General features: G+C 37.6%; 1 protein-coding gene across 3 annotated transcripts in view; it reads right to left on the bottom strand.

The window, feature by feature from the left end:
- The window catches only part of EMB3012 (embryo defective 3012), a 58484-nt gene that overhangs the window by 26943 nt on the left and 18087 nt on the right, over positions 1 to 13454 (bottom strand). For all 3 annotated transcript variants that reach the window (XM_089165778.1, XM_089165777.1, XM_089165779.1), the window contains 7 exons: positions 4492 to 4608; positions 4296 to 4358; positions 2371 to 2562; positions 1373 to 1432; positions 1209 to 1277; positions 739 to 885; positions 524 to 643 (listed from right to left, as the gene is read on the bottom strand). In XM_089165778.1, coding sequence (XP_089021904.1) covers positions 524 to 643; positions 739 to 885; positions 1209 to 1277; positions 1373 to 1432; positions 2371 to 2562; positions 4296 to 4358; positions 4492 to 4608 — 768 coding nt within the window. The remainder of the gene's footprint in view (positions 1 to 523; positions 644 to 738; positions 886 to 1208; positions 1278 to 1372; positions 1433 to 2370; positions 2563 to 4295; positions 4359 to 4491; positions 4609 to 13454) is intronic.

Here is a 13454-nt window from a genome sequence, read left to right as displayed (position 1 = left end):
CTTTATTTCTTGTGCAATTTTTGTTATTTGATTTTATATTATAAATAAAATATCTATAGTTAGTAAGGTAAGTAAATTGGTTTGCATCTCTTTCTTAAAAAAAAATTAATTTGGTTTGCAACTGACTTTTTAGGATTGAAGTCATGTGTATTTTTTTAAACTGTGCTTTAATTTACCAATATCTTGTTGAAAAAAAAATACCATTACCAATAATTTACCTATTTTTGTCAAATATATGTGGGCCCCACAAAATATATGTAAGTGTATTCCTTAATATAATAAAATACTTCATAGGTGGGACCCTAATGGGACCCACACAATATGTATGGCAAAAAAGCATTGGTGCTTCTCTAATCTGGACTTCCATTATTCGGTCCCCCCCCCCCACTATTGAATCCTGGTTCCGCCCCTGCACAAGCCTTAGAGATTGATCATTAATAGGAGACTTTTCCCTTCCCCATTTTAAAAACATTTCAATCCATTATCAGAAAAAGGATAAGAATATAATGTTATTGACACATACCATATAAGATGCACCTGGCACAAGGAATATATCTTCAGGGTGTATTCTTGGTGGTCCATAGACTTCCACTTTGATGGGTTGACTTAGGATTTCATGCCCAGAATGTTGCATAGCACTGACCTGGAAATTCTCAAATATTTTCAGAAATGGAGGTTATACTGCCTTAGTATTGACAGTAAAAGATTATATTAAAGGGAAGACCTAATCAAACTTACATAAATAGTTGTAACCCCAATATGTCTTGCCCGAATTGCAAAAGTTGGCCCATGGATATGTCCTCCTTCGGAACTAGGAAAATGATCCCCGTTGACAAGCTCAAGTAGAGGATCCTCAATGTGAAGATGAATATTCATATAGACATACTACAAGAAACAACTTACCGTATAAGCTTATAATTGGGTAATGAAAATCTAAGACAGAACTTTTTGTACCATAAAAGGGGGGAAAGATAATCTAGAGTTATTGTGATTAAAAATTTTGTCGGTTTAAAGTACAGTATGATATATCAGCCACAACCCATCTAGCACAAAGATCCATTAAGCAAATCAAAAACACAGTACCAAGTTCCCATTGTGGGAAATAAGTAACCATTACCAGTAAATATGTCCACATATGCACAAATTATAACAGTGACATAGAAATATACACTTCAAAGATAAAGAGTCCAAAGTAGAATTAATCAAACCTGAGAGGAGTCAAAGATATTTCCATCACGAATTCCAGCTAATATATCAAAAGATTTTGTATCATTGTCCTACAAAACATTTAAGCGTAGCACATAAAAACATTGGATAAGAAACAGAAAAGAGAGAGAGAGAGAGAGAGAGAGAGAGAGAAAATTCAACATACCATTAGGCTTATCTCTTCTTCTGAAATTATCCTAATCCAGTCAACATCTGCAACTTGAACCTGTAAAAAAATATATAAACCTTTATCAGATAACAGCGGATAATAAGTCAGAAAAGAAAGAAGTAAAAATGCACCATGAATCACGTACCATGGACATGCTTGAAGATTTCTACAGCATAGACCATAGGGCATTGTTTCCCTAGGATGCACAATGCCTTCACTTCTACTCAAGTATAAAATAAATAATGGTGCCAACATAATTCCAAAATTTAGAAGCATTGCAGAAAGAAATCCCTAATGCAGCACAAAAATATTTAAGGGGAAAAATAGAACTTCTGAAGGAACTTGGAAACTCTAAACATGATATTGGAGGGCTTTGTTAATAATCTCAAGCAACTTCTCAGTGGTAACTGGAATACTGGATCATAGACCATAGTTGTCAAGGTGGTGCCATTCTGGCATTAGCTTCTTTTTTTCTTTTCTTTTCTTTTACTAACCACTGCCTTGGATCATCTTGTAACCATGACAACTGTGAAGTTGTGTGCACAATAATAGTCATTAAGGTTACTTCAAATCCCAGTCTGTTCTTGATGCCACAAGTTCCCCCCCCCAAGGGGAAAAAAAACCACCCTGAGACTTCATATTATGTCAGTAATGGCAGAAAATTTCCGCCAAACTTGAAGTTAGATGTACAATGAATGAGGCATGACAGTAACTTGTTGTTGGTTATTTCCCTTCCAGCTTTCGGTCATTTGGCCTATCAAACTGTCAATGGACCAATCATCTTTTGGACAAAAAATGATTACCAGTTCTGATCCTAGCATGAGCAACTGAAATCAGACTATCAGAGTAACAGCCGACCAATACCCTCAGTTTTAGTCCTAGACCATTTGGATGAGCAATTGCAGTTAGACCAACTGACAATAGGGCACAGGTTTCTTCCTTCTAGAAGAAGAAATAAACCTCACAAAATAAAAAAAGCACAAAACAAAACTTACCACAGCAGAAGCGGAAAGAGGAGGAGTGAGTCCAATATCATGAACTGTGACAAGTGCACACCCTACCCCTCGGGGAGCCAGCATCAGTTGCAAGCACTGCAAACTGGGAGGTGGTTGAATTACCTCAACCACTTGAGTGTCATTCACAACAGCATTCAGAAAACATGTTCCTCCCGTAATTGATAAATTCAGCTGGAATATTATGACACATATGAGTACATAACATTACAGTCAGAAGTGCATCAGCAGAAAAGATAAGGGGAAATGGCTTTACTGAGCATATACATAAAAAAAATTCAACAAACATATTGATAATCCCGTACGAGAACATAAAAAATGCAAGTCCACAATAATGCATCATTTAATATTCATGCTTGGGAGTTGGGACCACACTACTATGCTAGACAGCCGCTCATAAAAATAGATTCATCAAAAATAATCACATAATTTTCAGACAATAATGAATGCTGTTAAAAAGTACATGTTAAAAAAGAATAATCACATTAGTTTTTAGTCAATAATAATATTCAAGCAACTAAGGCAAATGCAAACCCACAAGCACTAGAAAATGGCCTCACCACCACCATCATGGAATGACATATTCAAGCTTCCACTAGAAAGCATACAAAAATGCAAGAATAGATGCAAATAGATGTATCATAGCCATAAGCTGGATTATCAAATTGGCACCCCAAGCATCAATGTCCATGACGCAACACACAAATTTTTTCTCCTTTTTCCCATGTGAAATAACTGATTCTATTGAAGGAAGAAACAAAACGATTAACAAGAGAGGAAGGGATGAAAGAAAAATTCAAGTTACTGTAGTGAATTTAAATTGAGGCCATATCCAACAGAGGCCCATAAATTCCCCTGCACGGAGAAGTCGATCCATAATGAAGGAATTAGAAGAACTAAGGACAGATCTAAGATAAACTTAAGAGAAGTGGTGAAAGAGAATATGCATGGTTTAGGCCTTGTATCTACTATGGCCTCAAATGGTGCTAATTGAAAGGCAAAGATCCATGCAGCCAACTCTATTTAGTTGGCACAAAGCTTCTTATTTTTGTTATTGTTGTTGTGGTGAATTTATAGTTTGAAACTTAAGCCCACAAGCTGTGCTTGTAAGCAAGCTACATAACTAGTAAGCTAATCATAATTACTTCATTAACATTCTTCAGGAAACGTTATACCCACCGATACCCAAGGTCTACAGCACCAATGCCAGTAGAACCAGTGATTTCTTGCAGCATATTGCAATTAATACCAAACCAGACCCACAGCCATCCTGACCCGACGTCCAGCCCCAGTCAAAACTAAAGGCAAACTGTTTTATGAATCAATGCCACTTCAATTTTAAATAATTAATGAGATGAAGGCGCCAATTATCTTTAAAAAAATCTATGCCACTGATCCACCAAAAGCAACATCAACATTTCCTCATTTGATAATTCTCAAAAGTCAAAATTGATGATCACCATTCAATATGTTGCTACATCCTTCACCAGGACAATAATAAAGGACTATTTTGAGCATTAGGGATACTTTGTCCAAAAATGAGAAAACCACGAAAGGAACATGAAATGCAACTGTCTTGCCAAAATCCAGTTCAATGAGAGTATAAATCATGATACATCTCTATTTGAAAATAGACTTCTCTAGAATTAAGGAGGTTTTCAGGCTTTCAGCTTCACACATACTAATATGATTTTCACTTGAGTATCTAGGTTTTAACAAGCATGAAACTCAGCTATTCAAATAATGTCAACAGTTCGGTCAAATTGGCTGGCTCAGTAAAAAATTCAGTTTCTTCAGTTAAAAATACTGAAATATTTTTATATTTTGACCACTAAAAAAAGAACAAAGGAAGGATGTCCACTTTCAATTCCTAGGAATTAGAGCAAGAATCATGAAATTATAAATACCTTTATGTCAGGGCTGAAAAATAAAAGCGTGGACTCCGGGATAAGTCTTAGGGTAGAAACAAGCTGCATTTCCCAACAACTTACAGTAAGAACCAAAAGCAAAAGAATAATTAATATCAAGAAGACACAACAGACTGAATATGAAGGGAAGCAAAAGCACCCTCGAAAATGCATATTATGATGAAGAATAGGAGACCTGTAAACGTATGGCATCTGAGAGATTTCCTGAATCTTTAATCAATATAGAAGCTTTCTCATAAAGTCGTCCACTTTTGATGGCTGAGAAGCCAATGACGGTAGCACGAGCAATGCACTGAAATATGAAGAGGTGCCAGGATATTTATGGCCAAATGTGACAACAGCATGACTAATGCATTGAAATATAAAGAGACATCATGATACTTATGGCCAAATGTGCATATAAAAATTAAGAAGACATAAAAATCAATAACAGAACTTGTTTAATGGGAAATAAACAAAACAGGTACAATCTTCATGTCACAGCAAGAAAATAACCAGCAATCAGGAAAATATAAGAGCAGGAAAGTGCTTTCAACATTGATGAAGCAGAATGTTTGATAGTACGTTTGCAGATCATAATACCGTCTAAAAAAAGACAACAATCTTCTATAAAGCTACAAATTAATATAACCACACTTGCATCCACAGCAACACATAAACAGAAAACATTATTTGCAAATTTGGATCCAGTATGTGCCATCAGTCACCAAAACATGAGCATAAAAGTGCAAACTCAACTGTAGAACCTGGCTACATCGAACTGGTTTGCGGTGGACCAGTAGGGCGAAGTCAAACCAGTCAGGTCCAGTCTAACTGGTCTTCCAGAAGGACCAAAAAACTGTTTGTATGAACAGTGTCAAAGCCCTTTTTTGGCCTTGATGGAATATTCTTTGAAGATTTTGTGAGGCCCAAGAGTAGATTATGTTAAGATCTTTTATGAAGACTGAAGACTAAAACTTATTAGATTTTATTTAGTTTCTGTTTTATTTGTTTCCTAAGTTCTAAAAGTTAGTTTCTATTTTAGGAATTAGGATTCAAGCATCTGACTGATTATAAAGCCTAGATCTTCAGTTTTAATTATAGTAAGTAAGTTTCTACTTATTTTTGTTGTTGACAATATTAGCTATGTCAGAAAAATCTTCTCAGCCATAGTTTCTATATTTTATGTAACTTGAAGAGCAAGTAATAGCTTTATTTTAAGCAAATGAGAGCAAGTAACAGCACTCTATAAATATGTAATAGGTTGTTCTCAGCCCAGGATTTTGATGAATGTGTCAATGAAGCTTTGCATTGAATTTATTATCCTGTCTCTTTGCTTGAGCAACAAGAAGAGTGAGGGACTTGCTGTTAAGAGTAAATACCTAGGGTTGAGGAACCTAGCTAAGAGAGCTGAAACACCTTTATTTTTCCTTTTCTTTTCTTTTAAAATCTGTGTTGAAGCTGTTGCTGCTTGAATTATTGCAGTCCTCCATTTAATTCTGACCTAATCTCTACAATCTGGTTTGGCCATACCCCTTAGACTTCTCATATTCTTGATGTAAACAAGGGCCCAGCCCCTGGCCGAAAACCTAGTGTGGGCCCCAACACCCGACCCAGGTGATGCACCTAGGGCTGGCCATACTCCTAAAAAGGGCAACTTGGTAATTTTCTAGCCCTAATTTGCTGCTGATTTATTTTAATTTTGGTTTTGATTTTCTGAATCCAATCCTATCTTGAAGTCTTAGTCTGAGTAAGTAGTTGAGTTCTTGTTCATAAGAAGCCTTTCTTTTAAGTAGGGCACTTTATATATAATTAAGTCTTTTATTTCAAGATGAGTTCTTTATTTCATTGGGTTGTTACCAATTGTAAAGGGTATCCTAACTTATTAAGGAAACCTTAGTTGAGTTAGTTTCTAAGTCCTAGTTGAGTCTAAGTTGGTTTCCCAATTAGAGTTAGATTATTTCTTTCTTGATGTAAAGCTATAAATAAGCAATTCTTTCTTCTAGAGACAGTCCGCATTGAATAAAGAATTGAAGATCTCTTGTGGGAAATTGGGTCGTGGCCTTCTTGGGAGGGCCACAGCAATATTCTTGCTTCAATTGCAGCATCTCTATTCAAGATGCAGCAGCCTCCAAGTACGCACACCCCACACCCCCAGCCCCTTCCCCTTCACATCCCAAACCCATAGCAGCCCCTCCCCATCCCTTGCACTACCTAGGAATTCCCAAACCCTATTCAAGACCATTCCCAAAACCTTAAAACTCCCGTTATCAATTGTTTCATCGAAACTACATCCCAAAACCCTCTCATACCAAATCCCAGGCTTCCCTAGTCATCCCAGGGTAGGTTTGGGTATCACAAGTTCACTCCCATCTTCATTTGTTAAATATCTTAATTTTACCCTTTTTCCCAATTTATCCCACCGCATTTGATTTATGATAATTGAGCTTTCCAACATTAACTATAGATTGACCCTTTTCATCACATTAATTTAAAATTTTTCTTACCCTACCATAATGATTCAAAGTATCCCCATGAATTATTGTTAAAACCCTAACATCTTTCAAATCTTCCCACAACCTTTCCACTAGGTTTCCAAGTTACTTTAACATCATCTATTAGCTTTTTGGATATTATTTTCTGGTTTGGTTGAAAGATTCTGGGAAAACCCTTAATTTTAAGGAATTCATCCAATGAACCCAAACCCTAAAATCAGGAACTGTCTTAGTTCTGAATTTTCTGATTCATGGGTTTAATTGGGACTAACTCATCCTTGAATGCTATTAGCTGATTAGCTCTACATTATTTTGTATCAGAGCCATCTTGCCTACATTCTTTTGAGTTATTCCTATGATGCTAGTTGGAGTTGCATGTTATGTGTTAAGATTTGTGCAAGTTATGAATCTACTGCCTTGGTGCACAAGTTATGGAGCAGCAACCTTAGTGCTACATGGTTTACTACTGTTATGAATGGTACTTTTGCTACTGCCACGTTTGGGTTGATGTTGGTGATTCAAAATTTTCTACTATAATGATTGGAAGTTCTTGTACTTGGTTTCATCACATGACATAGTTCTTCAGTATCAACTTTGAGATGCTGGCAATTGGTTGTCATCATATTTGTTCACATGTAATGACACATGAAGGGGAGATTGGAGACTTATTCTATATCTACTCAGGATTTGTTGAAGAATATTATTGGTGAAGATATTTGTCCTCCTAAGATGGTATTCTACAGCAACACCTAACTACCTACTTCGTCAGCTATAGCTACCTACTTGATCTGTAATAATATATACTACGTTTACCTACCTACTTGGTCCATGGTAACCCATACTACCTTATCTACTTGGTCCGTAGTAACATATACTGCCCTTTTTACCTACCTTTACCTACCTACTCAGTCCATAGTAACTCATACTACAGTACCTACTTGGTCCGCAGTAACCTATATTGCCTTTTACCTACCTATTTGGTCCACAGTTGCTAACACTGTCTTTTACCCACCCATACTTTGCATACTACTTTGTCTTTTACTTGCACAAATCTTAACATTATGAATGCATAAAAAATAAGGTCAGCAGTTCCTCTCTTTGCTGGGCAGAGAAATCTAATTTCCTTTGGTTGTATGCTCTAGAGGAATATTTTGATTGGTCGAAGCCAATAGAGGACCGAAAGCTTGGGTTTGCTTACTCCCAATTGACTGGTCATGCCAAAGAATGGCAGGAATCCTATGAAAAAGGACTTGTGACTAGAGGATGTGAACCTAAGACCTGGGAAGAGCTGAAGTATGAGTTGAATAACAAGTACCTACCAAAAGTATATATAAAGGGCTGTTTGCACCACAACATTACCCCCTAAAGCCACTTACACTTGAAGAGAAGCCCCCATGGACCGAATGGTCTCTTATGAGAAAACATCAGAATCCATATTTGGTACCAGTTACTGTCCACCTCCAATAGATGCTAACATAAAAGTTGCCAAAGTATTGACAATGGAAGATTCCAAGAAGGTAGGCTTAGTGAGTACAATCTTTGAATCCATTCTGGATAGGTTGGACTATGAACCAGAATTTGGAGATGAATGGGCTGTTGATGTCGCTCTTTTAAGAAGAAGAGTGTGAAGACACCATAGATGACCATGATGACATCTATGGGGTTAACATTAAAACTACAATTGTTGTTGCAATTGAAAAGTCAATTCTAGGGGTTTCGCATACTGAAGGTTGCAATGAAGAATTTGAAGCCAACAAAGTTGCATTTATAGGCAATTTGGTTCACAAAGTAGTTGAAGAAACCATTGAAGCGACACTTAATGACAAAGATGAACTTAATGAAATTGTGTTTGAAGAGGTGGTAACCCCAAAGAACACAACTGATGATGCGGAATTGAACATGAGGAATTTATTATTCCACCAAAGTACTTGGAAGAACGAACTCCACACATTTGGGATTACATTCATTTTCTCAAGGAGCTTCAAGAATATTTGTTTGGACAAAAATTTTACATCCAGCATGTGAAGATCAGCCATGCACTTACGAAATTTGAGGACAAATTTTTTTCGGGAAGAACTAATGTACAACCTGGGCTGAATCGAACCAGTGTCATTGGACCATTGGGCCACATCAAGCCAGTTAGGGCCAAAACACTGTTCACGTGAAAAGTGTCAACAGTCCTTTTTTGACCTTGAAGGAATATTCTTCAAAGATTTTGTGGGGCCCAAGAGTAGATTATGTGAAGATCATTTATGAAGATTGTGGACTTATTAGATTTTAGTTAGTTTATATTTTATTTGTTTCTTTAATGTAACCCAGTGTCTATGTCAGTCTTCAGGATCCTCTCAAATAGAAACCGCAGCAAATTAGGGCTTAAATTGCTGTTTGGGTTGAATTCTCAGAGGACAGCAGCTGTTTTTTAAACCAAACACCTTACAAATAGGCTAATTTGAGCCCCAACTCTTAGGGTCAGGCTAGGTAATGTAGTACTGTATTTGAATGATCAAAACAGTAGCCAAATAGGACCTTTCACAGGGAATCAACTTTAGATTTGATAAGACTTAAGATAAATAAAATTCAGATATAAAGATAGGCTGAAAACCGGAGTGGTAGAACAAGGATATTGGTTTAAGAACAAGGACTAAATAAGTCTTCAAAACAGCAGTAGACTATAAAGAAGAAAAGGATGGAACAATATAAGAGAATTAAGAGAACAATAAGGACAACAAAGTAACACCCGCCCTTAGATCACACCTACTTGATCAAACACAAGGGTTCTCCAAAGAGGAAGAATGCTAGCAAGCAATTTGATTTCAATTCATGTTGTGTCTTCACACTTACATAAGTCTCTTTTATAGCATTCTAAAGAGACATAAACATTAATGGCAACATCCAACCACTAGCTAACACCACCTACCTATTAATGACTCAACTACTACCTAACTCTTGACAAAGGAGAACTCCTTTGACAATGAGTTATCTTATTTTCAAACTAAAGCCCCTTTTATTGACTTTCTAAAAACTAGACTTAGGCTTAGGTCTAGACTATGAAGTTCAACAAATGTGGGCTAACTTTAACCCACTAAAACAGCCCTAGCCCATGAAAGCCATGGGCTGATTCAGGTGACAACTTTAGGCCTTTGATGGGCCTAACCCAATGGGCTTCTTCTTTCGTAAATATGTCTTCAATTCTGCATCACTAGGGTAGTCCAGGGTTAATTGGGAAGGGATTTTACGGTTCAGCCAGGATAGCGATGCCTCGCAAAACTCGATACCTTCTTTGTCCCTCAGCTACCCCTTAGGCCAAAAATGACGGCAACCTGGTCCTGTGGCCCGCTGTCCAGGGCTAGTCCCTTAATGGACTAATGAACTTCGACTCTGCCAGCTAATGGGAAGCATCCGATAGGCGATCGTCCCTGCTACGTTGATTTTGACTTACATAGAGTTTACCTCTTAATCCCGTTCGTCGAACTCGTACGCGCCTTCTTCTGGTGACCGTCAGATCCTGACGGTTAGACCCATTAGTGGAGTAATGGATAACATCCCTTGGTTGCACGATCTTGATGCTAGGGCATGGTAGTTATCCGAGATGGCACGATCGTCCACTCCCGCGAGTGTTGATAACCATCTCTTTGACGGGTTATTCATCCCGAGAATCTTGGACTCGTGCTTGCCTGCTGACCGTGTTTGGTTTCTTCCTGAACACGCCATCTTCGAACCTGGTTCGCTCGAACCTAACTCAGTCGGTTCGTCCCCGAACGGGGTTGAGGGCTGAACCAAGGACGGACCCGGTTCAGCAATATTTTTCCCGTATCAGGTCTAAAGCTGGAATTAACGAAAACAATAACCTGTTTTTAACAGAGATGTAACTGCAGAATTCTAGCAAGGTAGGGTCTGTATGTTTTAAGGCCTCTAGGGTTAAGTATGGGATTATTCAAGGGTTCGGTTAGGATAGAATTAACTTTGATTTTTTTATTTTATAATTTCAGAATTAAAACCTAGCATATCAGAATTAATCCCTTAATGCTAGGGTTTAAACTAGGTTCCTACTTGGTCTAGGACTCTCGTTTAGGCTTAGGGTTTGGTCCAATTGGCTAAAATTAGGAGGGAAGGTCACTAGGGTTAGGGGAATGATGTTCCTAAAGTTTGGGACAGATCTTGCCGTAGATCTGACCTTGAATTTCAGATCTAAGAAAGAAGTCCACAAATTCCAGAAAAAATCTGGACAATTAAAAAAAAAAAGAGGGGGACATGGAGAGGTGAGTAGATGCTACCACAGGGTTGGGGGAAAGGGTATGGGGTTGGGAGATAGGTCATGGATGAGCTTACATGTCGGAGAAAGGGGCTGTTGGGCAATTGCAGAAAATTGAAGGTCTTCAATGGCTGCCGAGAGTAGAAGAATATGAAGAGAACTTGCAATTGCAGAAAACAGTAATTAGGATCAGCCATGGGCCTCCCTCCTAGGGAGCCCACGACTCCACTAGTCTTCAACTCTGTTCTTTTTATTCATCAAAGCTTCCCTTATCACATGAGGGTGTGGCTCTATACATAGCCTTACATTGAAGGGAATTTAAAGTAGAAAAATAAACCAACTTGAACTCAACTTAGGGAATCCAATTTGGATTAGAATTCCCTATTACAACTGGACTTAACTTTCTAAACTAGAAAGGACTCTTAAGTAGGAGTTCCTAAACAAATACAACTCACAAAATAGACAACCAACTTCCAAAATGAATCGTACTTGAAAATTGGATTTCAATTGGGCTCCTACTCAGACAAAGACTCTTCAATAACTTGTTAACCAAGGGCTCAAACTCGAAATAAAAAGTAGATCTAGACTCCTTGTAGAAAGTAGAGTACAACTAGAAAGATCCCTCTCTAATTGGGACTCTAACCACTTGATATGAAAAAGAAAGAGCAGATCCTTGCTCCTAAAATTATTCTGGATCCTTCTAAAGCATTGGAGCCCAAAGGAAATGGGGAAATGCCCAAAATACCCCTAGGGTAATTTGGCCAGCTCCTGGTGTCACATGATTCTGGGCAGAATTTGGGCCTAAAATATGAAAGGCCCTATGGTTGCCAATCCTTGTTACATCATTCCTATGTTCTAAAATTTAATTTATATGTTAGGATTCAAGCATATGGCTGATAATGAATCCTAGATCCGAAGTTTTAATTATGTCTTGTTTCTTTTTCTTTCTTTTTTTTTTTTTTTTTTTTTTGGGGGGGGGGGGGGGGGGGAGAGAGAATATTAGCTAAGATCAGCCAAGTATTCTTGGCCATAGTGCAAGTAATAGCACTCCATAAATATGTAATAGGCTTTTCTCAGCCCACAGATTTTGATAACCTTGTTAATGAAGCTTTGCTTTGAATTTATATCTTATCTCTTTGCTTGAATGACAGGAAGGGTGAGGGCCTTGCTGTTGAGAGCTAAATACCTAGGGTTGAGGAACCTAACTGAGAGAGCTGAAACACCTTGATCTTTTTCTTTCTTCTCTTGTTCAAGTATGTGTTGAAGGTGCTGTGTATGAACTATTGCTGTCCCCCATTCGATCCTAACCTAGTCTCTACAATCTGATTTGGCCATACTTCTAATTCGGTCCTTGTTCTGAATTTTCAGAATTGTGGATTTAATTGGGGCTAAGTCATCCTTGATTTTAGTCTTACATTACCCTACCCTAATGTAATGGTTTTTCATTGCCACTCAAAATAGAGCAACAAATGTGATTTTCATAGTTCTGGCTACATGCATGGAGAACTATAAATCTGCGATCTGTTATAGTATTTTGTGGTTGCTTCATTGACATGCTACAACAATTATCTAATCTCAAGCTCCTTTTCTTCAGTTGATTAGTCAGGACCCTTTCCATACAAAAAATCAAGCAACGATCTCCATTGCAGGAGGACCCTCACAAAAATAATCAGCTTATTCTTCCAAAAATAGACTTACAAGAGAACCTGATCCTCAATCCTTACCCCCACAAAGGATTTCGGTAAGATCAATAGTTCAACCTCTCATCCAAACCCTTGCTGGGCATATATAATAGCTCAACACTGACTTTACTTCTCAACTTCACATTATCATTTTCGCATTAAAATCACGAATAGTTTTAAAGAATAAAAAAGAGAAATGTTCTGAATCAAGAACAAAATTCAACCAGCATCTAACCAAAAAAGGCATCTGACTATCTGAGTAAGGATATTATTCGAGCAAATAGATGGACAATGTTAGGTCACTGAAAGAAGAGAACCAATGGTACAAAAGTAACAATAAAAACCAAAAACAAAGTCAGATAAATGAACAATGCTAGGCCAGAGTAAGATATAATTCAAGCAAAAATGGGGGAACTATGAGTGAACTTTGAGCTAGTAACCTCTCCAGCCAACCACAAGTAAGTGAATGGAGTGCCTAACCATGCAGGACTCTACCATGGTTCCACTGCCCCCTGTTGCGGTGCCATCACTACCTAAAGTTCATCACCTAACTGGAGTATTGTCCCTTGTGACTACTGCTGTGATGCTTATTATTTTGAATGTAAAGCCCCCAATCCCCTTGCATGATTGCATGGATCCATCATGCATAAATCTGATTTTACCTCCTTAAGCTTTTAAGATATTTGCATGTTATTTGTAGTTTGTACTGTTAATTGTTAAATAATATTCT

The sequence above is a fragment of the Hakea prostrata genome, chromosome 8 (genome assembly GCF_041222555.1).
Source record: "Hakea prostrata isolate BN-2017 chromosome 8, UWA_Hpros_2, whole genome shotgun sequence".
Taxonomy (NCBI): Eukaryota; Viridiplantae; Streptophyta; class Magnoliopsida; order Proteales; family Proteaceae; genus Hakea; species Hakea prostrata.
The sequence above is the reverse complement of the archived record's forward strand: the minus strand, read 5'-3'. Positions and strand labels throughout refer to the sequence as shown.